Source organism: Nothobranchius furzeri, chromosome 6, assembly GCF_043380555.1.
Source record: "Nothobranchius furzeri strain GRZ-AD chromosome 6, NfurGRZ-RIMD1, whole genome shotgun sequence".
NCBI classification, from domain to species: domain Eukaryota; kingdom Metazoa; phylum Chordata; class Actinopteri; order Cyprinodontiformes; family Nothobranchiidae; genus Nothobranchius; species Nothobranchius furzeri.
In genome coordinates this window covers 23,214,478-23,241,826 of record NC_091746.1, presented here as the reverse complement: position 1 = coordinate 23,241,826, position 27,349 = coordinate 23,214,478, and the positions used below count along the sequence as shown (strand labels likewise).

At 48.1% G+C, this 27,349-nt stretch overlaps 2 protein-coding genes across 4 annotated transcripts in view; one reads left to right on the top strand and one right to left on the bottom strand.

Annotated features, from left to right (window-relative positions):
- Positions 1 to 351: 351 nt before the first annotated feature.
- Positions 352 to 15,070, top strand: smap1 (small ArfGAP 1). The gene is made up of 10 exons (XM_015970406.3): positions 352 to 610; positions 1,018 to 1,151; positions 2,026 to 2,111; positions 2,198 to 2,273; positions 2,360 to 2,422; positions 2,535 to 2,610; positions 3,221 to 3,348; positions 6,403 to 6,619; positions 7,834 to 8,171; positions 14,483 to 15,070. Exons 1-10 carry the CDS (start codon positions 493 to 495, stop codon positions 14,615 to 14,617), a joined length of 1,371 nt encoding a protein of 456 aa, XP_015825892.3. The 5' UTR covers positions 352 to 492; the 3' UTR covers positions 14,618 to 15,070.
- A 9,645-nt stretch (positions 15,071 to 24,715) lies between these two features.
- LOC107392486 (keratin, type I cytoskeletal 19) overlaps positions 24,716 to 27,349 on the bottom strand; it is a 2,762-nt gene continuing 128 nt past the window's right edge. Inside the window, exons 1-8 of one of the 3 annotated variants that reach the window (XM_070552024.1) lie at positions 26,818 to 27,349; positions 26,533 to 26,615; positions 26,297 to 26,453; positions 26,053 to 26,214; positions 25,786 to 25,911; positions 25,043 to 25,273; positions 24,945 to 24,958; positions 24,716 to 24,855 (exon numbers count right to left, since the gene is read on the bottom strand). The exon at positions 26,818 to 27,349 is cut by the window's right edge and continues 128 nt beyond it. In XM_070552024.1, coding sequence (XP_070408125.1) covers positions 25,049 to 25,273; positions 25,786 to 25,911; positions 26,053 to 26,214; positions 26,297 to 26,453; positions 26,533 to 26,615; positions 26,818 to 27,349 — 1,285 coding nt within the window. In that variant the 3' untranslated portion in view covers positions 24,716 to 24,855; positions 24,945 to 24,958; positions 25,043 to 25,048. The remainder of the gene's footprint in view (positions 24,856 to 24,944; positions 24,959 to 25,042; positions 25,274 to 25,785; positions 25,912 to 26,052; positions 26,215 to 26,296; positions 26,454 to 26,532; positions 26,616 to 26,817) is intronic. The other 2 variants (XM_070552023.1, XM_015970338.3) reach the window with 2 other exon arrangements.

The following is a 27,349-nucleotide window of genomic DNA, read 5'->3' as shown; positions in this document are numbered from 1 at the left end:
AATTTCCTAATGTAGTTATTCTTGCACGTATAACAATTAAACCTGATTCTGAATGTTCAGTTAATCTAATTCGCATTTTGGTTTTGATCATTTTTTTTATTCAGTTCAATCTAAAGAAGCATTTTCAAAAGACTTCAGCGGTTTGTGCGATCAAAGGTGACGGAGAACAGTTTCACTGTTTTACAATATTGTAATTATCTGCTTTATTTATGGACACAGACTAGAGAGTTTTCAGACCACATGTAAGTTGTAATTTTTCAGAACTCCAGTGAGTATGCTGACGTCATGACGTTTGTCCAATCCGCTGCGTACTCCGCGTCATCTCTCGAGCTCTTGTGGGCGGAGTACAGATTCCGGTTCCGGGTGTTTTCGTATCTCAGTCGGACGCTTTTCCGACCTCTGATTATGATATTTTATCAGAAAATTCTTTCGACTCGCGACTGATTAAGGTGGTGTTCTTTTAATCTAGAAGGTTCCGCTGAAGCCGTAAACATGACGACCCGCTCGGAGAGGGAAAAGGCCCAGAAACTCAACGAGCAGCACCAGGCCATCCTGGCCAAAATGCTGAGGGAGGAAGACAACAAGTACTGCGCCGACTGCGAGGCGAAAGGTGCGGCGTTCGCCCCGGAGACCGGGTCAACGTTCGTGTTCATGCCGTTAGCTAAACCAGCCGGGATACGAATGCTGCCTTACACCGAGTCTACGTTCTACAGCTAAGCTAACTAGCTAAGATGTAAACGGCTCCGGCCGGTCAGCTGACAGTTCTCCCCGCGAAGCTAAACTAAGTTGCTAACATCTAGCTAACTTCTGTAAATCCACCTAAGCTCCACTTCTGCTCTTCCGTTCGCGGGTGTAACAAACAGCGATTGTTCTGTCAAAGAAACGCAACTCTGGGTTTCGTGTTGAGGCATTTGTAAAGAATGCAAAGCTTCCCTTTGGCACTTAAAGACCCAGCAAGACCAAGCTTGTTGTTCGTTGTTGTTATTCCTCAGTCTCACAGTTTGAATTTCCCATCAGGTCCTAGATGGGCATCCTGGAATCTGGGAGTTTTTATGTGCATCCGGTGTGCGGGCATCCACAGGAACCTGGGAGTACACATATCCAGAGTGAAATCCGTCAACCTGGACCAGTGGACCACAGAACAAATCCAGGTATTGTTTTCTAGATCAGACCCAAATAAGCCAAGGACTGTTGAAACTAACGTGATGTGTTTGCACACAACCTTGTTGATGCATCCCGTTAAGTACTGGTACCACCTGTAAAAAAAAATACTAAATCATTTAGGATTCGTTCCACTGACCACCGTTCAAATTACATCAGTTATTTTATTATTGTTCAGTACAATTATAGGGTTCAGGGTTAGGGGCTAACCCTGAAGAACAGGTGACTTTGGGCAAAGTTAGAAACATAAATGTTTAAAATGTTATTGTTTAGTTATGTGATCTCTCACCCCCTAAAAGAAAAGCACCACATTTTTTGGAGGGCTGAAACCGATTTCTGATTCTTGCACTGCTTTTTGATTCATCTCAGTGAGTTGATATTAATAGAACACACTATGTAAATATTGATTTCCAGTAACTAAAAATTTACATCTGACTTAAAAACGTCCTCATGGAAGATCTGTAATGCTAGCTTAACCCTAGCGATGGTGAGTTCATGAACACACACGGGTTAACATAAATCAACACAATACCTCAAGCTCCAAAACGGACTAGTTGGATCTTTTATTTATTTAATTTTTTGCAGATGTGAACGGGTCTCATCTATTCACAACTAATTTAAGATAAAACAAATCAGACTTAATACACAATATACAAGATTTATACACACATACACACACACACACATGTGGTCCATTCTAGCTCTGGATCTGAATCCTTGGCCTTATTGGTAGTGTTACTCTTGGTCCGCTTGTTTATTATTCAGCTGTCATAGTTGTGATGAATGAATGACTATGTATTAAATACCTCAGATGTTTTTATTACTATTTAGCAGCTTTATTGTTGTTTATTGTTGTTTTCTCAGAGTATACAGGACATGGGGAACACCAAGGCCAGGCGGCTGTATGAGGCCAACCTTCCAGATAACTTCAGACGACCTCAAACAGACCAGTATCCTTTCCTGTCAGCCGACATGTTAACCAGACCAAGTGTTTTTTATTATTCATCCCTCGTTTATTTCTTAACCCCATCCCCAGAGCAGTCGAATACTTCATCAGGGATAAATATGAGAAGAAGAAATACTACAACAAGAACGTGATTAATGGGAGCAGCGTACGTAGCCCCACCCCAAAACCCACTATTTATTACAAAGTAGAGATATAAATGCTCACTTTTCTGTTGTGTTGTTTTCTTTTCAGCCCAAAAACAGTAAGAAAGACGCCGAGCTAGACACAGGGAGCAAGGTGTCATCTTACACCAAAGTAAGGCTCACTTGCACACCTGCATGAATAAATAAGTACCTCTTCATCCTTTACGATGTGTCCCGAGTCTGCTTTGCATTTTGTTTCAATGGTAAAAGGATTTTGTTTTCAGAGTGAAGAGCCCAGGCCCGCTCCCAAAGTCAGCCCCGCTAAAGCCTCACAACCGTCTGTGAACCTACTAGGCCTTGGTGAGTGAGACGTGGAAGCTGAGGTCTTCTTTATGACATGGAGACAGATAGGATGTCAGGCAGCTCGTTTCTGGTCAGTGAAGAGTGCAAACCTGTCACGACGAGGTGGGAATGTCACGTAATTCCTCATATTCATTCAGCTGATGAAGTTATGATGGCTGCTTCTGCTGTCGGAGACCGTTTCTAAGCTGTTGGTCCCACGTGTGGCGATCAGAGGACAGGGTGTGTGACCGGGCCAACACTCGTCTCACGCTGCGTCAGCGCGGCACTTCCTTCCTGCTACGCTACGTCAGTCGCCATTAGAGGAAGTGTGTGTGTGTTAAAATCAGTGACCAGACTGTATTTACATTCTTTTGTTTTGTGGCTCTTCAACGGATCTCCATCTCAGAAATATGGTATTTTTGGTTGTTTTTTATTGGATGGACTTGTGGGAAATAATACATAATTTAAATGTGTTCATTAGCATTAAACTCCCATTTATTTATTATTAATAACTTGTGGGACTAATAAAGGTTTATCTGATGATAATGCTGTTGAACTGATTTCTCACCGAAAGCCTTTTGCCTCAGCTCAACCGGTCAGACCAGTTCCTCCCTTTATCCTGTCACAGATGCACCTGCCGCAGCGTCCGCCAACACCGGTAGCACGAGCACAAGCCAGAACAATGACCTGGATATATTCGGCCCCATGGTGTCCAACCCCCTTCCATCATCTTCATCCACCGCTCAGTTTCCTCAGGTAAGAACCTGGGCGTTGTAGAGCTGTTCCTAAATGCAGAGGTTACAAACGAGGTCTCTGTTAGAAATAAATACAGACTTTAAAGAGCAAGTCACTCCCTACCAGAGTATTACTCCGCTCCCACTTCCTGTTTGAAAAATGCAACAAATGCTGTTGCCTAGCAGACCGGGAGGGCGGAGCCGCTAACAAATACACACTCACACAGGCTCGCAACGACATTGTGACATCATATGGTACCAGCTAATGTTCTAGGGTACCTCTTAGCCAATAGCGATGGCAGATTTAAATTCAAATGCAGAGTTTTTACCTGACAACGGCACAACACTGACAGTTTTAGGCAGAAAATTAAGATTTTAACTAAAATGCACTAAAGTACACAACTACTGACTACACGTGTCTGCAGCACGATCAGACACACATTTATATAGTTTATCAGGAAACAAATGGTAAATGGCCTGTATTTGATATAGCGCCTTCTAGAGTCCTGGAACCCCCCAAGGCGCTTTACAACACAATCAGTCATTCACACACTGATGGTGATGAGCTACATTGTAGCCACAGCTACCCTGGGGCGCACTGACAGAGGCGCCACCGGTCCCTCCGACCACCACCAGCAGGCAAGGTGGGTTAAGTGTCTTGCCCAAGGACACAACGATAGCGACAGACTGAGCGGGGCTCAAACCTGCAACCTTCCGATTACAGGGCGAGCTCTTAACTCCTGTGCCACCGTCTCCCCAAAACAAAGTTGCTTTGAGGGTGACTTGCTCTTTAAGTTAAATTGTAGAGTAACGGGTTGTCATTCAGTCTGGTTACCATGGCAACGTGTGTAAGGTCAGGAGCAGAGGAGGCTCAGGTGTTCTCGTAGTTGTAAAATAAAGTTTGAACTGGAATCAGATTTGTGCTCTACAACGGGTCCCAAACCACAGCATGGCTCCAGACGGAGGACGGGTTTCCTCCAGAGGGCGTTTACACTCCGACCGATCCTAAATGACATAAGAAACGATATTTTATCCAGCGCCTCTCAAGCAACGCCACCAGGTACTTCACAAGGACTGGAGTTCAACTAAAAATTATACATGAATTTTAGAACGATTACAAACATAAAAATGGGAAGAGTAAATATTGTGATTACAAAATAACATGACATCATCCACTCTATGATGTCAGAGTCCCGTCGGACAGTTCCCGTCACAGCTGTTGCTGCGCCGACCGCAGAGGTGGCTGCCCTGCTCATCTCCTCTTCCTGCTTTCCAACTGCACTTGGCGTTGATGGCGCTTGACCGCAGATAGATCCTGCGTTCGCTCTGCATGCCGGCCGCGTGTGCTCTGGAGGCGCGCCCGCCAGGTGAACAGAATTAAGGTGGACGTGACATACGTCTGGAAGACTTGCAGCTACAGACCCATGTTTTACGTGCACTCTAATTAGCTCTTTATCCGTTTGGGTGAAGGATTATAATGTACTGAAGATACGCGGGACATTAGGTGCATGAGATCCGCGAGTCCGCCGTTGTCCTGGCTCTGAGCCGGGACTGTGCACCCATCCTAGACCAAGCAGTGTTATGGTGAACACACATAACTCCCCCTTATTCAAGCAGCAAACTGTTAGTGAGGAAAATAGGGTTGAGCGACTCAAAAGTGAAGCATCACCTAAAGAGCTGCAGGGTTTCTGTGGTCTCTTGTCAGAGATCCACAAGTAACCATCATGCCTACAGCCTCACATCGGAGCCAGTCCACATGTCCCAGTTGCCCCGGGAGACGGGAGGAGCCGGGCACTTGCTCATATGATGAGCCCCCCCCCCCCCCCCCCCCCCCCCATTCAACCAGCTCAAGAAAGTACAGAAATCTAATTTTTCTCACTGATAAAAAGAAGCAGATGACCTGTTAGTGCCATCAGTAACCACAGCTCGCCCTCTGTGTCCAGACAACACCACGATTAACATCCAAACACGAACACACCGACGACTCAGCTGAAGTTCAGAGTCGTTAACATGAGGCCCAGGCTGAGGCCTCCTGGAGCCAGCTCCCAGCGCTAGCTCTGGCTCTGATGCTCATTAATTAATCAGATTTTTAAACATTTAATTCACTTAAACAGAAGAGTTACATATCATCCCTTTTGGCTCCAACTCTGTGGAGTGAATTGCCGTTGAGAATTAGGCAGGCACCGTCCCTTCAAGTCTTTAAGTCTCGTCTAAAGACTCATTTTTATTTGATTGATTTTCAGCGCTAGGGTTCTTTGAATTGCCCTGACATTATGGTTTTTAATACTTCTTCTTTTTGATCAGGATGATTGATCTTATTTTGTCCACCATTTGTTTTTAATTGATTAGTCTCATTCCATTATCTCTCTGTATTTGTAATATTGCTTGCTTGTTATTTCATGATTTTATGTTTTTATCTTGCTTTTATGCCCAGGTACTGGGAATGTTTTTATGATGATGCTGTTCATCACCTTGGGCTTCTGATAACGTTGTGGAAGGTGCTCTACAAATAAAATCGATTGATTGATTAATAATCGTTCCTGTTTTCTAGTATTAACGCATCATCTACAGATGAGTTAGAGGTTTTTAGCTTTGGGGCAGAGCTGCATGGAGGCGCTGTTGTCTCTCGGCATGAGTAGAAGTTTGTTGTCAAAGAACCAGCATCCCGGTACAACGAGGTGTAGTTTCAGTTCAACCATTCCAGAATCACACATGGACCACATAGACAGGAAACGGGTCACTGTGGGCGTGCAACCCTATGGCGCTCTTATTTAGCAGAAATGGAAAGCGGGGTCAGGCGAGGGTGGAGAAGAAAACGCGTGCCTCTGCTCCCAGCGGCTACAGCCATAGGCATGAATACATGGACGCCCCATTCAGCGCTGGGGAGTGTAACCGATTTGCCGCCATATTGCATGGGTCTCCTCCCTCTCCAAAGTGAATGGTTGTGTCCCTGTCCTGAACCGGCCCCCCACCTCTGGCCTGGTTAGACCCTCCTCTGTGACACCACCGAGGAAAAGGGGTTCAGAAGAAGAACGATTCGTTTTGGGGACGACTTTGAACCTTCTCTTCATTCCAGGTGAGCTCCAGTAACTCGGCCAGTACTCCAACACCACCTCCCGCTGCAGCGGTGGGAGGAGCCGGAGCCAGCTCAGGGTCGGTACAGGGTGACCTGGACCTGTTCAGTGACAGCAGTAGCGCCGCTAAACCGGAGGATGCAGCCAAGAAGCCTCTGTCCAAGGACTCCATCCTGTCCCTGTACGGAACCAACAGCATGTCCCAGCAGGTCCCCGCTGGTGAGCTCCATGGTCTTAGAGAGGATGTTATGTCCCGCTGTAAATGTTGGGCTTGCTTCAGCTTCCTGGTTCGCTTCTGATGTCTTATTGGTTAGAAACAAACAGAGTTTTGTTTTACTCCAGAAGCCTTGGAGTTATTCCAAGTTTTAGAATAGATTAGATTTGAATAGATTAGAATAGAATAGATTTGAATAGAATAAAATAAAATTGAAAAATATTGAATACATAAAATATAAATAGAATAGATTAGAAAAGAATAGATTTGAATAGAATAAAATGAAATTGAAAAATATTGAATACATAAAATATAAATAGAATAGAATAGATTTGAATAAAATAAAATAGATTAGATTAGAATAGAAAAGATTTGAATAAAATAGAATAGATTTGAATAGATTAGATTAGAATAGATTTGAATAAACTAGATTAGAATAGAATAGATTTGAATAGATTAGAATAGATTTGATTAGAATAGAATAGATTTGAATAAAATAGATTAGATTAGAATAGAATATATTTGAATAGATTAGATTTGAATAGATTAGATTTGAATAGATTAGATTTGAATAAAATAAAACAGAATAGAATAGACGTTATTGATCCCACGGTGGGGAGATTCACTTGTTACGGCAGCAGCAACACTTAAGAGAATAATTAGAGAACAATAACAAAGATACGTGTATTTATACACGTAGGCAGTAAGCTAGTATTGGAACCTTCGACCGCTAAAAACCACGAATAAAAATGAAGAACTTGGGTTCTAGAACTGTGCAGCATGATGTAAGGGACACAGACATACTATGTACATCTGGTACTGAACACATACTGAGTACCGTGTTGGTGGTATTGTGTACCCGGATAATGCCGGTACCAGTTAAACTGAGGAGGTCTACACTTACTGCAGAGGGGATGAATGACCTACGGCAGCGTTCTGGTTTACTTCTGGGATGTCTCAGTCTGCCTCTGAAGGAGCTGTCCATGGTCTCCACAGTGGGACGCAGTGGGTGGGAGGGGCTTTAAGATGGAGGTCATCTTCCCCAGCATCCTCCTTTCACACGTCTCCTCAGCCGAGTCCAGCGGGCAGCTCAGAACCGAGCTAGCTTTGTTAGCTAGATTGTTCGTGTCTTCCTGTCTCAGTCAGAGCTGCCTGCAGCCCAGCAGAGTGGATAACAGAATTAACTGAACTGAACTTTACCATCTCCTTCTCCCCTCAGCTGGCATGTTCATGGGCCCCTCTCAGATGCCGTTTCCTGTCCAGGCCCCTGCCGGCTACCAGGCCTTTCCTGGTATGGGCACCGCTGTTCCACCCACCACCGTCATGGGGGCCATGATGGCTCAGAGCGGAGCCGCCATGATGGGACCCACACCAGGCATGATGGTTGGAGTAACGATGCCGAACGGCTTCATGGGGAATCCGCCTGCTACTGGCATGATGGGCATGGCCCCCAGGATGATGGGACCACAGAGTGCTGCGATGCCTGCAGGCATGGTGCCTGCTCAGGGCATGTACACCATTCAACCAGGCCAGCAGGCCCAGTGGAACATGGGTCAGGTATGAGAACCGGGCTGCACTGATTCCCTAACACGGTGTGACTTTATTCTCCAGACTCTCACTTGCAGTGCAGCTTCGTGTGTCGGTGCAACACGATGCTGGTGAGGTGACACCCAGACGGGGTCTGAGCAGTGTGTTAGGGTTACACAAGCTACCAATAGATGGCAGCACAAGCATGGCCTCAGCCAATCCTCCTCACGCCCTCTTTTATGAGACGGTTGTGTTCATGCATCATAACAATCATGTAGTACTAACCCTCCGTGAGCTGCTGCTGCTGCTGGCAAGTTTCAATCTGCATTTAGGAGAGGGACTTCCAAAGTGTCTCGAAACGTTCTCCAGATCCTCTCTAGTCTCACTTTTGTGTCTCAGGAAGTCTGAACAGTCCCCGAGCATCTGGAGCTCCTCCGGGATCCGTTTGGGCCCTGGGAGAAAGCTCTGGAAGGGGTTGGTGACGGATCAGAGATTGAAAATAATAACTGGATAAAATCAAATGAGTCACAGTTGAGTTGATTGTGTCTAAATGATGATGCCGAAAGATGAAATGAGTGAGAAGCTGCACAAACACCAGGGTTGTTCGCAGTTGGGTGGTTTTCTGTTCTTGTCTAGCACACAGAACCCCTCAGAACCCCTCTGTGTGTTAGACAAGAACACAGAACCCCTCGGTGTGTTAGACAAGAACACAGAACCCCTCAGAACCCCTTGGCGTGTTAGACAAGAACTCAGAACCCCTCGGTGTGTTAGACAAGAGCACAGAACCCCTCAGAACCCCTCGGTGTGTTAGACAAGAACTCAGAACCCCTCGGTGTGTTAGACAAGAGCACAGAACCCCTCATAACCCCTCGGTGTGTTAGACAAGAACACAGAACCCCTCAGAACCCCTCTGTGTGTTAGACAAGAGCACAGAACCCCTCGGTGTGTTAGACAAGAACACAGAACCCCTCGGTGTGTTAGACAAGAACACAGAACCCCTCAGAACCCCTTGGCGTGTTAGACAAGAACTCAGAACCCCTCAAAACCCCTCGGTGTGTTAGACAAGAGCACAGAACCCCTCGGTGTGTTAGACAAGAACTCAGAACCCCTCGGTGTGTTAGACAAGAGCACAGAACCCCTCAGAACCCCTCGGTGTGTTAGACAAGAACTCAGAACCCCTCGGTGTGTTAGACAAGAGCACAGAACCCCTCAGAACCCCTCGGTGTGTTAGACAAGAACTCAGAACCCCTCGGTGTGTTAGACAAGAACACAGAACCCCTCAGAACCCCTTGGCGTGTTAGACAAGAACTCAGAACCCCTCAGAACCCCTCGGTGTGTTAGACAAGAGCACAGAACCCCTCAGAACCCCTTGGCGTGTTAGACAAGAACTCAGAACCCCTCAGAACCCCTCGGTGTGTTAGACAAGAACTCAGAACCCCTCGGTGTGTTAGACAAGAGCACAGAACCCCTCATAACCCCTCGGTGTGTTAGACAAGAACACAGAACCCCTCTGTGTGTTAGACAAGAGCACAGAACCCCTCTGTGTGTTAGACAAGAGCACAGAACCCCTCGGTGTGTTAGACAAGAACACAGAACCCCTCAGAACCCCTCTGTGTGTTAGACAAGAGCACAGAACCCCTCGGTGTGTTAGACAAGAACACAGAACCCCTCGGTGTGTTAGACAAGAACACAGAACCCCTCAGAACCCCTTGGCGTGTTAGACAAGAACTCAGAACCCCTCAAAACCCCTCGGTGTGTTAGACAAGAGCACAGAACCCCTCAGAACCCCTCGGTGTGTTAGACAAGAACTCAGAACCCCTCGGTGTGTTAGACAAGAGCACAGAACCCCTCAGAACCCCTCGGTGTGTTAGACAAGAACTCAGAACCCCTCGGTGTGTTAGACAAGAGCACAGAACCCCTCAGAACCCCTCGGTGTGTTAGACAAGAACTCAGAACCCCTCGGTGTGTTAGACAAGAACACAGAACCCCTCAGAACCCCTTGGCGTGTTAGACAAGAACTCAGAACCCCTCAGAACCCCTCGGTGTGTTAGACAAGAGCACAGAACCCCTCAGAACCCCTTGGCGTGTTAGACAAGAGCACAGAACCCCTCGGTGTGTTAGACAAGAACACAGAACCCCTCAGAACCCCTTGGCGTGTTAGACAAGAACTCAGAACCCCTCAGAACCCCTCGGTGTGTTAGACAAGAGCACAGAACCCCTTGGTGTGTTAGACAAGAACACAGAACCCCTCAGAACCCCTCGGTGTGTTAGACAAGAACACAGAACCCCTTGGTGTGTTAGACAAGAACTCAGAACCCCTCAGAACCCCTCGGTGTGTTAGACAAGAGCACAGAACCCCTCAGAACCCCTCGGTGTGTTAGACAAGAACTCAGAACCCCTCGGTGTGTTAGACAAGAGCACAGAACCCCTCAGAACCCCTCGGTGTGTTAGACAAGAACTCAGAACCCCTCGGTGTGTTAGACAAGAGCACAGAACCCCTCAGAACCCCTCGGTGTGTTAGACAAGAACTCAGAACCCCTCGGTGTGTTAGACAAGAGCACAGAACCCCTCGGTGTGTTAGACAAGAACACAGAACCCCTCAGAACCCCTTGGCGTGTTAGACAAGAACTCAGAACCCCTCAGAACCCCTCGGTGTGTTAGACAAGAACTCAGAACCCCTCGGTGTGTTAGACAAGAGCACAGAACCCCTCGGTGTGTTAGACAAGAACACAGAACCCCTCAGAACCCCTTGGCGTGTTAGACAAGAACTCAGAACCCCTCAGAACCCCTCGGTGTGTTAGACAAGAACTCAGAACCCCTCGGTGTGTTAGACAAGAACACAGAACCCCTCAGAACCCCTTGGCGTGTTAGACAAGAACTCAGAACCCCTCAGAACCCCTCGGTGTGTTAGACAAGAACACAGAACCCCTCAGAACCCCTTGGCGTGTTAGACAAGAACTCAGAACCCCTCAGAACCCCTCGGTGTGTTAGACAAGAGCACAGAACCCCTCGGTGTTTTAGACAAGAACTCAGAACCCCTCAGAACCCCTCGGTGTGTTAGACAAGAACTCAGAACCCCTCGGTGTGTTAGACAAGAACACAGAACCTCTCAGAACCCCTTGGCGTGTTAGACAAGAACTCAGAACCCCTCAGAACCCCTCGGTGTGTTAGACAAGAACTCAGAACCCTTCGGTGTGTTAGACATGAACTCAGAACCCCTCAGAACCCCTTGGCGTGTTAGACAAGAACACAGAACCCCTCAGAACCCCTCGGTGTGTTAGACAAGAACACAGAACCCCTCGGTGTGTTAGACAAGAACACAGAACCCCTCGGTGTGTTAGACAAGAACACAGAACCCCTCAGAACCCCGTGGCGTGTTAGACAAGAACTCAGAACCCCTCGGTGTGTTAGACAAGAGCACAGAACCCCTCAGAACCCCTCGGTGTGTTAGACAAGAACTCAGAACCCCTCGGTGTGTTAGACAAGAGCACAGAACCCCTCAGAACCCCTCGGTGTGTTAGACAAGAACTCAGAACCCCTCGGTGTGTTAGACAAGAGCACAGAACCCCTCAGAACCCCTCGGTGTGTTAGACAAGAACTCAGAACCCCTCGGTGTGTTAGACAAGAACACAGAACCCCTCAGAACCCCTTGGCGTGTTAGACAAGAACTCAGAACCCCTCAGAACCCCTCGGTGTGTTAGACAAGAGCACAGAACCCCTCGGTGTTTTAGACAAGAACTCAGAACCCCTCAGAACCCCTCGGTGTGTTAGACAAGAACACAGAACCCCTCAGAACCCCTTGGCGTGTTAGACAAGAACTCAGAACCCCTCAGAACCCCTCGGTGTGTTAGACAAGAGCACAGAACCCCTCGGTGTTTTAGACAAGAACTCAGAACCCCTCAGAACCCCTCGGTGTGTTAGACAAGAACTCAGAACCCCTCGGTGTGTTAGACAAGAACACAGAACCTCTCAGAACCCCTTGGCGTGTTAGACAAGAACTCAGAACCCCTCAGAACCCCTCGGTGTGTTAGACAAGAACTCAGAACCCTTCGGTGTGTTAGACATGAACTCAGAACCCCTCAGAACCCCTTGGCGTGTTAGACAAGAACACAGAACCCCTCAGAACCCCTCTGTGTGTTAGACAAGAGCACAGAACCCCTCGGTGTGTTAGACAAGAACACAGAACCCCTCGGTGTGTTGGACAAGAACACAGAACCCCTCAGAACCCCGTGGCGTGTTAGACAAGAACTCAGAACCCCTCGGTGTGTTAGACAAGAGCACAGAACCCCTCAGAACCCCTCGGTGTGTTAGACAAGAACTCAGAACCCCTCGGTGTGTTAGACAAGAGCACAGAACCCCTCAGAACCCCTCGGTGTGTTAGACAAGAACTCAGAACCCCTCGGTGTGTTAGACAAGAGCACAGAACCCCTCAGAACCCCTCGGTGTGTTAGACAAGAACTCAGAACCCCTCGGTGTGTTAGACAAGAACACAGAACCCCTCAGAACCCCTTGGCGTGTTAGACAAGAACTCAGAACCCCTCAGAACCCCTCGGTGTGTTAGACAAGAGCACAGAACCCCTCGGTGTGTTAGACAAGAACTCAGATCCCCTCAGAACCCCTCGGTGTGTTAGACAAGAACTCAGAACCCCTCGGTGTGTTAGACAAGAACACAGAACCTCTCAGAACCCCTTGGCGTGTTAGACAAGAACTCAGAACCCCTCAGAACCCCTCGGTGTGTTAGACAAGAACTCAGAACCCCTCGGTGTGTTAGACATGAACTCAGAACCCCTCAGAACCCCTTGGCGTGTTAGACAAGAACACAGAACCCCTCAGAACCCCTCTGTGTGTTAGACAAGAGCACAGAACCCCTCGGTGTGTTAGACAAGAACACAGAACCCCTCGGTGTGTTAGACAAGAACACAGAACCCCTCAGAACCCCGTAGCGTGTTAGACAAGAACTCAGAACCCCTCAGAACCCCTCGGTGTGTTAGACAAGAGCACAGAACCCCTCAGAACCCCTCGGTGTGTTAGACAAGAACGCAGAACCCCTCGGTGTGTTAGACAAGAGCACAGAACCCCTCAGAACCCCTCGGTGTGTTAGACAAGAACTCAGAACCCCTCGGTGTGTTAGACAAGAACACAGAACCCCTCAGAACCCCTTGGCGTGTTAGACAAGAACTCAGAACCCCTCAGAACCCCTCGGTGTGTTAGACAAGAACACAGAACCCCTCAGAACCCCTTGGCGTGTTAGACAAGAACTCAGAACCCCTCAGAACCCCTCGGTGTGTTAGACAAGAGCACAGAACCCCTCGGTGTGTTAGACAAGAACACAGAACCCCTCAGAACCCCTTGGCGTGTTAGACAAGAACTCAGAACCCCTCGGTGTGTTAGACAAGAACACAGAACCCCTCAGAACCCCTCGGTGTGTTAGACAAGAACACAGAACCCCTCAGAACCCCTTGGCGTGTTAGACAAGAACTCAGAACCCCTCGGTGTGTTAGATAAGAGCACAGAACCCCTCAGAACCCCTCGGTGTGTTAGACAAGAACTCAGAACCCCTCGGTGTGTTAGACAAGAGCACAGAACCCCTCAGAACCCCTCGGTGTGTTAGACAAGAGCACAGAACCCCTCGGTGTGTTAGACAAGAACACAGAACCCCTCAGAACCCCTTGGCGTGTTAGACAAGAACTCAGAACCCCTCAGAACCCCTCGGTGTGTTAGACAAGAACACAGAACCCCTCAGAACCCCTTGGCGTGTTAGACAAGAACTCAGAACCCCTCAGAACCCCTCGGTGTGTTAGACAAGAACTCAGAACCCCTCGGTGTGTTAGACAAGAACACAGAACCCCTCAGAACCCCTTGGCGTGTTAGACAAGAACTCAGAACCCCTCAGAACCCCTCGGTGTGTTAGACAAGAACACAGAACCCCTCAGAACCCCTTGGCGTGTTAGACAAGAACTCAGAACCCCTCAGAACCCCTCGGTGTGTTAGACAAGAACTCAGAACCCCTCGGTGTGTAAGACAAGAACACAGAACCTCTCAGAACCCCTCGGCGTGTTAGACAAGAACTCAGAACCCCTCGGTGTGTTAGACATGAACTCAGAACCCCTCAGAACCCCTTGGCGTGTTAGACAAGAACACAGAACCCCTCAGAACCCCTCGGCGTGTTAGACAAGAACACAGAAAAGCAGCAGCAGGAACATAACAGGCCGGTTTAGCGTGTCTGCAGCAGGTTTCCTGGCATCAGCAGCTGCTGACATTCTGAAACCGTTTCTAGTTCAGACTTATTCTGGGCTTAAGGAGTTGAGATTACTGATGGGATGTTTCTCCTCTGAGCCCAGGTGAACCAGCAGATGTCGGGCCTGACCCTGAACGGCGCCGGAGGCCAGATGGCTTATGGACAGCCCCCTCCAGCCGTGGGCGGCTGGGCCTCTGCAGGATCTGGCCAGACTCTGAGCACACAGCTGTGGAAGTGAGGCTCGGAGCGGGTCGAGTAGGAGCCGAGGTTCCAGAGAGCAGCAGAGCGACCCGTGTGGACCTCACGGAGACCCGATGGCCACTCCCATCACGGACCAGCCTTCTGAACATTAAACGTGTATCTCTTCCTCTTCCCTCTCTGTCTCTCTCTGTTGTGTGAGTGAATCGGGAGTTTCAGCCTGTCGTTGGTTTTGGATCGTAACTTTAATTTTCCTTTTTTGGAAAACAAAAAGAAAAAAGACAACAAGGAAAGAAGTCTGGCATCGACATATCTGTAAAGCTGCAGGACCAGTTACAAGCTTTTATTTGATCACTGTCATGAGATTATAGAACATTTAAAGAATAGTATTTAAGGGAGCCGCGTGAAGCGCAGTACCGCTCCCGGATGTACAGCTCTGTATGACCTTTTAAAGTACTTGTGGTTCCCTCTAAAATTAAAGAGATGAAAGTCATTCTTCCACGTGAGTCTTCTGTGCTTCCAGCTCTGGAGGAACGTCATCAAAGCCGTCCTTTCCTAGGTGTGAGGCTGCCGTGCTCACATGCATTTCTATGTGGAAACGGCACGCTTTAGCCTTCATGAAGGCCGACTTGACGTTTGTGTTTCCTTCTGTTTTATGGAATCTGCAGATGAACGCTGACAGACCAAGGAATGAGTGAAAATCCAGGATTATTTCTACACCGCCAGGTCAAAAGGTCACCGATACGTGGTTGGGCGTCCTTAAGCTGACTACGACTCACATTCGCTGTGGCGTTGCTTCGCTGAGCTTCTGCAGCGTCACCAGATTAATTTCCCTCCAGCTGATGCTTCACCGAGATCTAGCACTGATTTAGAAATGTTTCACATGAGGAAAACAAACAATGATTAAAGAATGTAAGGAAAGGGAGATCAGCAGATCCCGGGCAAGGTGGAATAAGAGCAGCAGCTGATCGGTCACCTTTGGTCTTTAGCCTGGTGCTGCACAACCAGTAGGCTCTGGACCTGGACCAGGAGGCAGGCATGATGGTGCGCCACCTGCACGACCCCTCACACAGACCAACATCTTTTCCACCACCAGCAGCTGGTTGGGCTTACATGAGTTGTAGCAGCAGTGATTATCCAACAGGAGGCTCCTACTGTCTGCTTGGTTAAATGTGTGTTGATCAGAACCACCTGCAGGTGTATGTGAAAGAATGCCGACTTGAGTGGGCGTGGTTTGTTAGACACTAGGAGGCTATTGGGCCATTCCCATCTGTACCGGATCGGCCCGGGCCGGGTAGCCCCAGTCGGCCCCAGCCTGGCCCGGTTGATTCCACACATCCTTGTCTTAAGCCCATGTGGGCTGATTCTACCCACCAATCAGAGGCTTGCTCTAATGGAAGGTGTGAATTTGCTGTCAGCAGTGGGTGTGTTGGCCCTGGTCGGCCTGAAGCAGACCCCCTCGAGAAGAGGGCTGAGAATGAGCCTTGGTTGGCCCGGAAAAATACCAGGCCCTACGCTACCCGGCCCGGGCCGACCCGGTACAGATGGGAATGGCCCATATGTGATGCTAACTGGGTGGTAGCGTCTGCGTGACTGAAGCTCCAGACTGGTCTGTTGGTGGAGTCGACTCAGACGATTCCACGGCTGGTTTGGATATAAAATCACCAGGCACGACTTCTGGTTCTTGTTCTGCTGGGAACCGTAAGTCCTTCCTGGGAATGGTTTTTATTTTTGGATTTCAACACCACAGAATGTTGGTTTACAACATTTGGTGGCGTTGAAGATCAGCTTTGTCCTCCTGACCTCCATCCTGGAAAGTGCAGAACAACAACTCCACTTTGTTGGGTCTGACTTCTGCAGCGTGGCGGTGACTTTGGTAGTTGACACGTTTGGCGTGTTCTCATGCATGTGTGGTGGGGTGGCGAGGGCCCGGCGGGATTTGATACCCAGACTCTCGGGTAAGAGAGTCATGCGTGCTAACCAGTCAGCCAAAGTGACGTCCCCAAGGCCACATAGCCAGGGCGCATGAAAATCGGGACACAGACACTCACCCCGTCACACACGTTGTTGTTCCAGGTGCTCTGCGTACAGGTGTGGTCCCAGACTGGTGTGTTTCAGTGTCCATCACCTGATGACTTCTGGAGACAGACACCAGAACCTGTGGCCCCGTGGGGATGAAGTAGAAGATGGACAGGTGTTTCTGACCTCTGTACACATTCAAACACCTGTTCAGTGTTAAGCCGGTGGTCATAATGTTGTAGCTGATTGGGTCTCCCAAGAAAAGCAAAGCTGAATAATCCTGATTGTTTCTGTGTTGAACCGGTTCAGTGTTTGGGTTGGAGATGATCCGAACGGGTCGTTGTGCTCAGCTTGTCCAGGATCTGGCAGGAAGTGTCCGAGGGAGAAGATTAAAACACAGATCCAGGAAATGACTCATGAGCCTTCTGCGGTTTCATCCTAGATAACACACACACACACACACACAGTCTTGACTGAATGTAGAGTGAACATGTAAACTGTGTGTGTGTGCGTGCGTGTGTGTGTGTGTGTTCTATGACCAGAAGAGACTCATTAATATGTCTCATTTTGCTCTAAGCAGATATTTTCTAAACAGTTTTAAGTGGAACCACGGGTTTTAATCATCAAAGTCGGCCATTTTAGACCCCCCCCCCCCCCCAAGCCTATTTTAGGAGTAACATTCATACTAAAATATTTGTGCTTTTTTTTCTTTTTCATGTGACCAAAAGTAAAATTGCCACTGATCATCTCGAGACGTTGGGACGCTGCTGCTTCAGTAAAGGATTTGTTCTGCTCTTACAAGGATTTAGGCACACAGAAGATGCAGATCTGTTCTAGTGGGCCTGTTCAGTCAGATCCTCTCCCCTCTACATGTCACAGAGTTCCTGTTGGACAGCAGGGCTCTCCTGATGGCGACCTGAGGACTCCCATTCAGCTCGGGCACAGCTGTGGAGATGCCAGCGCTCTCATCCACACGGGTACATCACGTGAACAGCTGGTATGTTGGAGAGACCTGGTGATCACATCGTTTAATTAGACGTGATGAACACAGAAACATTTGCTCATCTGTGGGTCTTAAAGAGCATCACAGCGTTTTTCTGTCGACCAGCACCAGGTGGCGGTAAAGTTACGATCACTTCTGACAAACGAAGTCTTTTCCTGTTAAATGATGGGTTAAAACCCCTAAATTACATATTTTCTAAGTGCAAACAATGCATTTTCAGTTTGACTCCGATGATTATTGATGTGGCTTCAAACTCCCTCACAAAGACCTCCAACGCTGCTCAGCGCAGCAAGGATCTGCGACTTACAGCTGAATAGGTTTGGCTCAGATTTCTAATGTAAAATGTAACTCATGTTTTCATTTTTAAATGCTGGTTTAAGCAGATTTTCTGGGTTTTTTACACAAAGTAGCAGCAACACGTTTAGTTCCTGTTATTTTTACATTGTTTGGAACAAGATGTTTATGGAGGAGGTCAAATAAGACTTTCTGACTTTTGTCCCAGCCACCAGAGAAAAGCTAGAATCTTATTTGGTTGATGTCTCTTTTCTCCAGGCCCTGTAGCGCTGACCGCGCTAGGAAAGCTTCGTTTGGGTGGACTGAGGGCAGAAATGGCTGCAGAGAGAACATGAAGTTTATGACTCCATCTGCTTTTATGTAACTGCTGCCGTGAATGCCTCTTTGTGGAAGTTGTTTGTGGGCATCAGGCTCAGGAAAAGCAGAGTCACCGCGTGTGCTCACAGTCAGCAGCCGATTTGTGAGGAAAACCTGACTCACTCTGACTCCAGAGGGGCCATGCATCAGGTTTGCACGTCCTGAGAGGGATTTAAACAGCCAGAGGTTTCGTCTGCACTGCAAAAGCACCGGATCAGCCTGCAGCAACTTGTTTTCTTATGTTGTTTATGCAAGGTGTGTTTTCCTTTCAAAACCAGCTCTACCTGTTCAAGCCCTTCCTTTCAGTGTGGCCTCAAATCTACACGCTTCAGTTCATAGCTGCTGTCCACTCACTGTTCAGGAACGTGTCATCAGAAGGCTGGAGCGACCTTTAGGAGGACAAACGAGTAAAACGACTGAAAAGTCACATCTGCATCGTGTCTGACTGGGCCTGAAAGCCGTGACATGTACTTGGTCTTGGTCCACCTCCCAGCAGCTCATAGTCGGAGTCCAGTTGGAAAACTCACGGAGATCTGAGAGCTTTTAGCAGAGAGGTTCGGCATTCCTGCCAGAGTGTGAGTGGAGCCAGCACTGCTCCTCCATCGGAGTGATGAATGTTTCTTCTTTCTCTTGCATCCTGATGTCCTGTTCGACCCCATGACCTCAGCATTCCTGCTGATAGGGGTGATGTTAAACTGCTGCAGGCATGACTAATAGAAACGTTTCACTGATAGGAAAGATGAATGGCTTTTGGTTCAGTTCCTCAGAGAAAAACCAACCAAGAGACGATCTGAGAATAAAGTCATTTTGTTCTCTAAACGGAGTCGACTTTTGAATTCATGCCGCCGCTTCTACAGGCGAACAGCGTAGCTTCTGTTTTTATGTCCTAAAGGTTGATAAGAATAGCTCAGTTTATCTCCATGTAAACATGCTGCTCATACTGTGGAAAACTTTCATCACAGGTAGAAAAATTGCTTCGTTTACAACTTGAGCTGAACTTTCGACATGAGTCAAATGTCTCATAACCTCGAGCACGCGACATCCTCGTCCTCCTCCTCCAAGCCCCAGGCTGAACAGAAATGGCAGGATGCCATGTGAAGGAGAAGATAGACATGACTGCTGGGATCATTCGCTCTGAGGCGGATCCTCAGAGAGCAGGAAGGTGGACTGAAGCAAACCATCAGGGAAATCGCTACAGCTGAGATGTCAGGGGAGAAAAAAGCATCTGTGTCTACAGTCGTCCCCAGACAGATGCCTCTTCTCTTCTGACCCATCCCTGAGTCAGAGTGCTTTCTGCTGGGTCACTCCATTAAGGTTTAAAAAGACAGATTTGTTAAAACACATGACGATGTTATTGCTGCACACAATGGCCTTGGTGCTCCACGCTGATGCTATGTAGAAGTCCTTCTTTTCAATGGGTTTAAAGGAGTGGTTCACTCATTTAATCACCACATCTGCAGTGGTCTCCAGTAGGAATGGATGCCTTGTAAGTCGGCCTCTGGGTACAAAACTGTTAGGGTCTAGAACATTGTCAGATCAGAGGAGAGCTTCAGACGGCAGGATCTTACTTCCTGATATGCGGACATCTCTCTTCTGATTGGCTTACAGCAACAAGACTCTACCACTGACTCTGTCTGCTCTGCAACGCTGATGTTTCATCTCCACCAATAACACAAGCGCAGAGGAGTTCTGCTGTGTGGTGGAGATGCTAATGCTAACAATTAGCTTCTACTAGCAGAGATGTTCTCTGCTGTTTCCTGGATGCTAAACCAACAACAGCTTCCCCGTTGTGAGTCCAGATGGGTTAGTCCATGAATGTTAGCGGCAGTGTGACGTAGATCTGTCAGGATTTTCTAATCCTAGAGTTTCGCCGTCTGTTTTCTACCAGAAGCTACTGCAGGAAGTAGGTGTAGGAGACTATCAGAAGCTTATGCAGGAGGTAGGTGTAGGAGACTATTTTCTATCAGAAGCTAATGCAGCAGATAGGAGTAGGAGACTATTTTCCATCAAAAGCTGATGCAGGAGATAGGTGTAGGAGACTATTTTCTATCAGAAGCTGCTGCAGGAGATAGGTGTAGGAGACTATTTTCTATCAGAAACTGCTGCAGGAGATAGGTGTAGGAGACAATTTTCTATCAGAAGCTGCTGCAGGAAATAGGTGTAGGAGACTATTTTCTATCAGAAACTGCTGCAGGAGATAGGTGTAGGAGACTATTTTCTATCAGAAGCTAATGCAGGAGATAGGTGTAGGAGACTATTTTCTATCAGAAGCTAATGCAGGAGATAGGTGTAGGAGACTATTTTCTATCAGAAGCTGCTGCAGGGAATAGGTGTAGGAGACTATTTTCTATCAGAAGCTGCTGCAGGAGATAGGTGTAGGAGACTATTTTCTATCAGAAGCTAATGCAGAAGATAGGTGTAGGAGACTATTTTCTATCAGAAACTGCTGCAGGAGATAGGTGTAGGAGACTATTTTCTATCAGAAGCTGCTGCAGGAGATAGGTGTAGGAGACTATTTTCTATCAGAAGCTAATGCAGGAGATAGGTGTAGGAGACTATCAGAAGCTAATGCAGGAGATAGGTGTAGGATACTATCAGAAGCTAATGCAGGAGATAGGTGTTGGAGACTATTTTCTATCAGAAGCTAATGCAGGAGATAGGTGTAGGAGACTATCAGAAGCTAATGCAGGAGACAGGTGTAGGAGACTATCAGAAGCTAATGCAGGAGATAGGTGTAGGAGACTATTTTCATGTTCAGTCTACATGAAGCACTCAGAGACCATTCTTATTTAAAAAATAACAGGTAAACAACAGTTCCTCAGTGAACCTGTCCTTTCCGCTTGAGTTTTTGAGCGTCTCCGTTCATCTCCATTGTGTTTATCTGAGTAATATTGGCCTCATATGTTTGTAAATGTGATGATTGACTTCTTCTGTAAAACAGCTTTTTTGCAGAAGGGAAACAAATGGTTCTTTTGGAACTGCAGCTGTTTTCCAATTGTTCATTTTAAGTCTTGTAATGGACTAAGATGCAAATCGTTTCACACATAGCCCCACCCCTCAGATTGTTTTGTCAGATGTTTCTATGGTTACTGGTGTAAAATGTCACGAGTTCTAAAGCTGGGCGGACACTGTGCGACTTTTTCACTCGTAGCACTCAGCTTCAGCTCAAACTGTACGACTTCCTCACAGGGCAGATCTCACGAGTCATGTGCTCACACTGCACGACCCAGTTCTCGGATGCGATCTGACTGCTCACACTGTACGTCTGGTAGCAACACGTCGGGCCTAAAAAATATGCTAAAAATAGCAGTTTTTACACGACACGTCAGACTTTTTTTGTCTTGTTTTGCCTGTTGTCCTTAGGGAGTGCTGCAGGAGGACACACAGGGATTTATGGGGGTTGGATGAGGAAAACAAAATAAAGAAAGTAAATCTGTGTTTCGTGATCAGTTTAATTTGACATGAACACGACAAACACGCTTCTTGACAATCTTTGTGAGTAAAAAACACATGTAGAAACAAAAACGAACAACGTGTGTTATTAGGGAAATAGCGGGCGAGCGGCGTTGATGCAGGATTGCGCATGCGCCGTGAGCGGTTCTGATACTTTTTGGGTCGCAGCCGCTCACTGCGCCGCTTCAACAGTGCGATACCCTCATGAGAGATGAGCAAAATTTCAAACAAGCCAGAAGTTTGTGCAAGCTCACGATTGCTGGTCACGTGGTGTTAATCGCCTCTCGTAACCCCCTGTACACTACACAACGCTCGGCACAAAACTCGCCCCGATCTCGTGGATTCTCGCACGAGTGGAAAATCGGCTCAAAAAAGTGAAAAAGTCACACAGTGTACGCCCGGCTTAAGAGTTTTTATTGATAATTACAGTAAGCGTATGCAAATAGCCAACATATGTATTAACCAATGTCTGGAGTTTGGCTGAAATTTGTATTCATTCATTAATTTTGTCCCCTGTCCTCCTGAGAATCGTCTGCACAGGATTATGGTCTTGGGTTTCCCAAAGTCTTAAGGTTTGGCATGATGCTCCAATCAAAAGTCCTTTCATCACCAAACTGTTGTAGAATGGTTTAGGTGTTCCTCCAGGAGGATGTTTAGATACCATTCTTTATTGAGCGGATGGATGCTTATACTGAGCCAGGATCCTCTGGAGGTTTCTTCCTGTTAAAAGGGAGTTTTCCTCTCCACTGTCGCTGCATGCTTGCTTAGTATGAGGATTGCTGTAAAGACTCTGTGTGATGGCCACATCCATGTCCACACAACAGTGAACGTTAGTACTCTCATGCACTTTCATGATTTCAGTTTATACGTTTACATTTCTTTGGATTTATTGTTTAGATGGCTTAAAGGCATTAGTTCTAATTGTAAGCGCACACATTTAGTTAACTGCTGTATTTTATGGCTGTCAAGATTCCCATATGAGATCTGGGTGAAAATCCAGTCTGATCTGCTCTGGTCTGGTCTGGTCTGGTCTGGTCTGGCATGGCATGGTATGTTCTGATCTTGTCTGGTATGGTATGATCGAGTCAGGAGTGGTCTGGCATGGCATGGCATGGTCTGGTCTAGTCGGGTCGGGTCAGGATTGGTCTGGCATGGCATGGCATGGCATGGCATGGTCTAGTTGGGTCGGGTCGGGTCGGGATTGGTCTGGCATGGCATGGCATGGCATGGCATGGCATGGCCTGGCCTGGTCTGGTCTGGTCTGGCATGGTATGGCATGGTCTGGTATGATCGAGTCAGGATTGGTCTGGCATGGCATGGCATGGTCTGGTCTAGTCGGGTCGGGTCGGGATTGGTCTGGCATGGCATGGCATGGCATGGCCTGGCCTGGTCTGGTCTGGTCTGGCATGGTATGGCATGGTCTGGTATGGTCGAGTCGGGATTGGTCTGGCATGACATGGCATGGTCTGGTCTGGTCGGGATTGGTCTGGCATGGCATGGCATGGCATAGCATGGCATGGTCCGGTCTGGTCTGGTATGGTATGGTATGGCCTGGTATGGTATGGTCTGGTCTGGTATGTAATGGAATGGTGAACTCCTTAGTAGGCCATTTCCATCGCCCAAACTGGCAAGGATCGGGTAGCAAATGTTTCTGTTCTGATTGTAAAACCGGTCCAGACAACCTACCCGGATTGGTCACGGAACCTTTTTTTTTTGCTGCCGGTGAAAACGGCAGTCGCTCCTAAAACCACACGGATTCTGGTCTGCATCTGCTCTGTGCTGTGTGTAAACGAGGGATTAGGGTTAGCGTGCACGGATCCAGATTGTCCTTCCTGCTAGGAGCAGGTTCATGTGGAACGACACCATTAGTCACACACTTTCAGGACAGATTGGGCTGTTTTTCCTTGTAACATCTGAATGTTTGCTCCATATGAACGTGATGCATAGAGGAAAATACGCTTTCACGGGAGAAAAGACCAAGTAAGCCGACAGTCATTTATCTGGTTAAAGATCTGAGCAAAGCGGCTTCATGTGCTCTCAGCATCTTTGCATGACCTCTGCTCTACATTTTACTTTCGAAACGTTACACGGATAAAAGCACTTTGCACTCAGCTCGATTTAAAACCACGAAGAAGTGACGTTGATGTGCAACAAGACATTTGTGCGAGCGAAGCTCCTTGGGAAGGGCTGAGATCAGCGTTCCCAACACTACGTTATCATCTGGGAATCTTGAGGTTCTCTCAGGGTTTCAGCGCCCTTCAGATATCACAAACACCAGCAGCCGAGGTGCCACGCCCTGAACGGCACTCCATCACACCGCCACCGGCAGTTAGTCATTATTGGGAGTTCACAGAAGAGGTCAGAGTCCGGTTCTGATAGCACCTGTTTCCACACCGGCTCTTTGTTCTCTTACTCACTGTTTGCATAGTTTCCCACTCCGTTTCTGTCCCGAGCCGTGTGTGTTCTTGTTTCTAGGTGACGGGAAGTAAACTAACGTCAACAGCGTTGAAAAGCACCCAAAGATTAGTCAACCACTTGGGTGTGTCTTGTTTAAAAAGCTCTTTGGGGGAAACTCGGGGTCTTGCTTCATTTTGTTTCTGTGCAGCTCAGCTCTCCTTCTGGCTCTTCCTCTGAATCCTAAAGCTTTCCACACTCCAGCTCTTCCCAATTGTTCACCCTTTTCCTGAGAGCAGCCCTGTTGTGCAAGTTTCCTTGGCCCCTCATCCCACCTCTCAAACTGTAGAGCAGTTACCATGGAGACGGCATAAACACGGTGATCTCATGGAAAACACACATTCTTGTGAGGGGTCGTAGAGTCAGAAAGCAACACAGCTCTTATCTCCACCAGCAGATTTGTTTATTAGACAGGTCTCACACACACATTAACACACACGGAACCACACAACTTTTTAGTAGATCTTCTCTCGTCTGGTGTGTGTGTGTGAGTGTGTGTGTGTGTGTGTGTGCGTGCGTGTGTGTGTGTGTGTGTGCGTGCGTGTGTGTGTGTGTGTATGTGTGTGTGTGTGTGTGTGTGTGTGTGTGTGTGTGTGTGCGTGCGTGTGTGTGTGTGTGTGAAACTGCTTGTCCTGCCAGTCGAGCCTCTCAGCTGGACGAGCGTACGGTGGTGGTTTTAATTGTGGTCGTTGAGCCTCCTGGAAAAGAGGAGCAGCGTTCGTTAGGGCCACCATAAAATCCTCTGCTTTGTTTTTTCTCTAAACTGATTAAGAACGACGCAGCTTACCAGTGCTGATTGGTCTAAAACAAAGAGAATGAGAGAAAAGGGAAATAAAATGAGGTTTGTGCATTTGTTTCATGAGGAACTCGCGTATTCCCACTCACTTGTGTTTACCTGGACTCCTCTGTCTCCAGCAGGCTCCTGTAGGTGGCGATCTCGTGCTCCAGCCGCGTCTTGACATCTAGCAGCAGTTTGTAGTCCTGACCTTGCTGCTCGATGCTGGCGCGCACATTGGCGAGCTCCCCTTCGAGCATGTGGATGTTGTTCTGGTAGCCGGCGAGCATGTTGCCGTACCGAGCCTCTGTCTCTGCTAGCGTGTTTTCCAGAGCTGCTTTCTGTGGCAGAGGTGAAGGGCTGGGTTAGGTTACTGTGTGCGGCCTGGCCCTGCAGAGCCGTTTACGGGTTTAGTCGGTTAGACGCTGGGCTCTGTTTGCACCAGCCACGCCCTGGATGCTACAAGTCAGAAACAAAAGGGACATTGTTTTCTGTTTTTAGGAGGATAAAGAGCTGCTGGGTCTGATGCTGTCGGCTACTTAGCCTCTCCTCCTCTGTTTGCTGTTCCAGGGAGTGCTGAGTGACTCACTGCTGCTGGACTCAGACAAACGTCCCCTCCTGCATTCCTCCAGCTCTCTTCAAGCTCTTTTATGACTCTCAGAGTTTGAGCAGATGTCTGTGAAATGTTTTCCTGAGTAGGAGCTCCTCCCTTGGTTCTGGGAGTTCAAACCTCCCCCTCTGCTCCGCGCCCTAACTCCTTCTTCTCGCTGTCCTGGCTGCAAGCTTGCTCTTATAAGGCAGGATCAGTGAGATGTCAGCTTGTGCTGTTGGGTTTAGGGGGGTTGTTACTCACCATGCTGAGCTGGGACTGCAGCTCTATTTCCAGACCCTGAAGAGTGCGCCGCAGGTCACCGATCTCTGTCTTGGACGTCTGGATTGTTTCTGTGCTGATGGCCACCTCTTTGGACAGCGCTGCCGACTGGATGAAGAGTAAAAACAAAAGCAGACATCTTGGTGATGACTTACTTTAGAAGATTACGTCTAATGACAGAGCAGGCTGCTGAGGGAGGGAACCTGGTCATTTTACCCACTCATTCCTTTGTTTATGTCAAACTCTCACCTTGTCATTAAACCACGCCTCCTGATCCCGACGATGTTTGTCAGTGATGGCCTCATACTGGGCACGGATCTCCTCCAGGACTTTGTTCAGGTCTTGCTGAGGTGCGGCCTCCACCTCCACGTTGACTGTGCCGGTGAGCTGAGAGCGCATTGCTGCAAGTTCCTGAATGAGTCAGAGCGAGAATTCAGCATCGAGATCAGTTCAAGGGGGACAAGCAGGTCTTTTCTAGACGTTTCCCCATCACCTCTGCGTGGTTCTTCTTCAGATAGGCCAACTCATCCTGCAGGCCTTCGATCTGCAACTCCAGGTCGGCCTTGGTCAGGGTGGTCTGGTCCAGCAGGCGGCGAAGGTTGGCGATGTCAGCCTCAACGGACTGGCGCATCATCAACTCGTGTTCGAATCTGATTAGAGAGAAAAGATCGCCACAGTGAGACAATTTACCGCCTGTTTGCTGAATCTTCGTCCTGCTGCACCACATACTTGGTTCTGAAGTCATCTGCAGCCAGTTTGGAGTTATCAATCTGGAGCAGGATGTTGGCGTTTGCAATGGTGGCGCCGTTGATCTAAATGGAGAGAACCAGCAGCGGATTTAGTATCGCCAACATCTTCGCCCAAGTCTCAGGATCACAAACTCTTCCAGAGAAAAGCCTTAATCCTGAATTATTATGCATTCATTTGCATTAAAGCAGAAAGTTCAGACCTTTTAAAGCTCTGAGACAATCATTAACTCCACCGCAAATATTTGACTTGTCAGAGACGTTTTACCTTGTCCTTCAGGTCGTTGATGATGGCCCAGTAGTTGCTGTAGTCCCTCTCTGCTGCTGGGCCCTTCTGCTCGTAGTACTCTCTGATCTGCTTCTCCAGCTTGGCGTTGGCAGCCTCCAGCGAGCGGACCTTCTCCAGGTAGGAGGCCAGACGGTCGTTCAGGTTCTGCATGGTGGCCTTTTCGTTCAGCTGAACGTTGCTCTGGTCCAGGGCGTTGGACAGGTCGAATCCCCCGCCGTATCCGGAGGAGCCCCCACCATAGCCAGAGGAGACAATGCGAGCGCTGGCGGCAGAGATGCGAGGAGCTCCCATGAAGCTGAGGCCAGACACGCTGTGGGCTTTGTGAGGAGCAGAGCTTGTTCTGTAGCTGTAGCTTTGCCTGGTCACATGGCCGCCGGACATGCTGGGGTTGTACATGATGGCTGACGATCTGATCTGCTGGTCAGGAGACAACACGAGTAGAGAGGAGCGTTGAACAGCTGTTGGACTGTGCAGCACTGTGGAGTTAGAAGGAGGAGGCAGGCTGCTGATA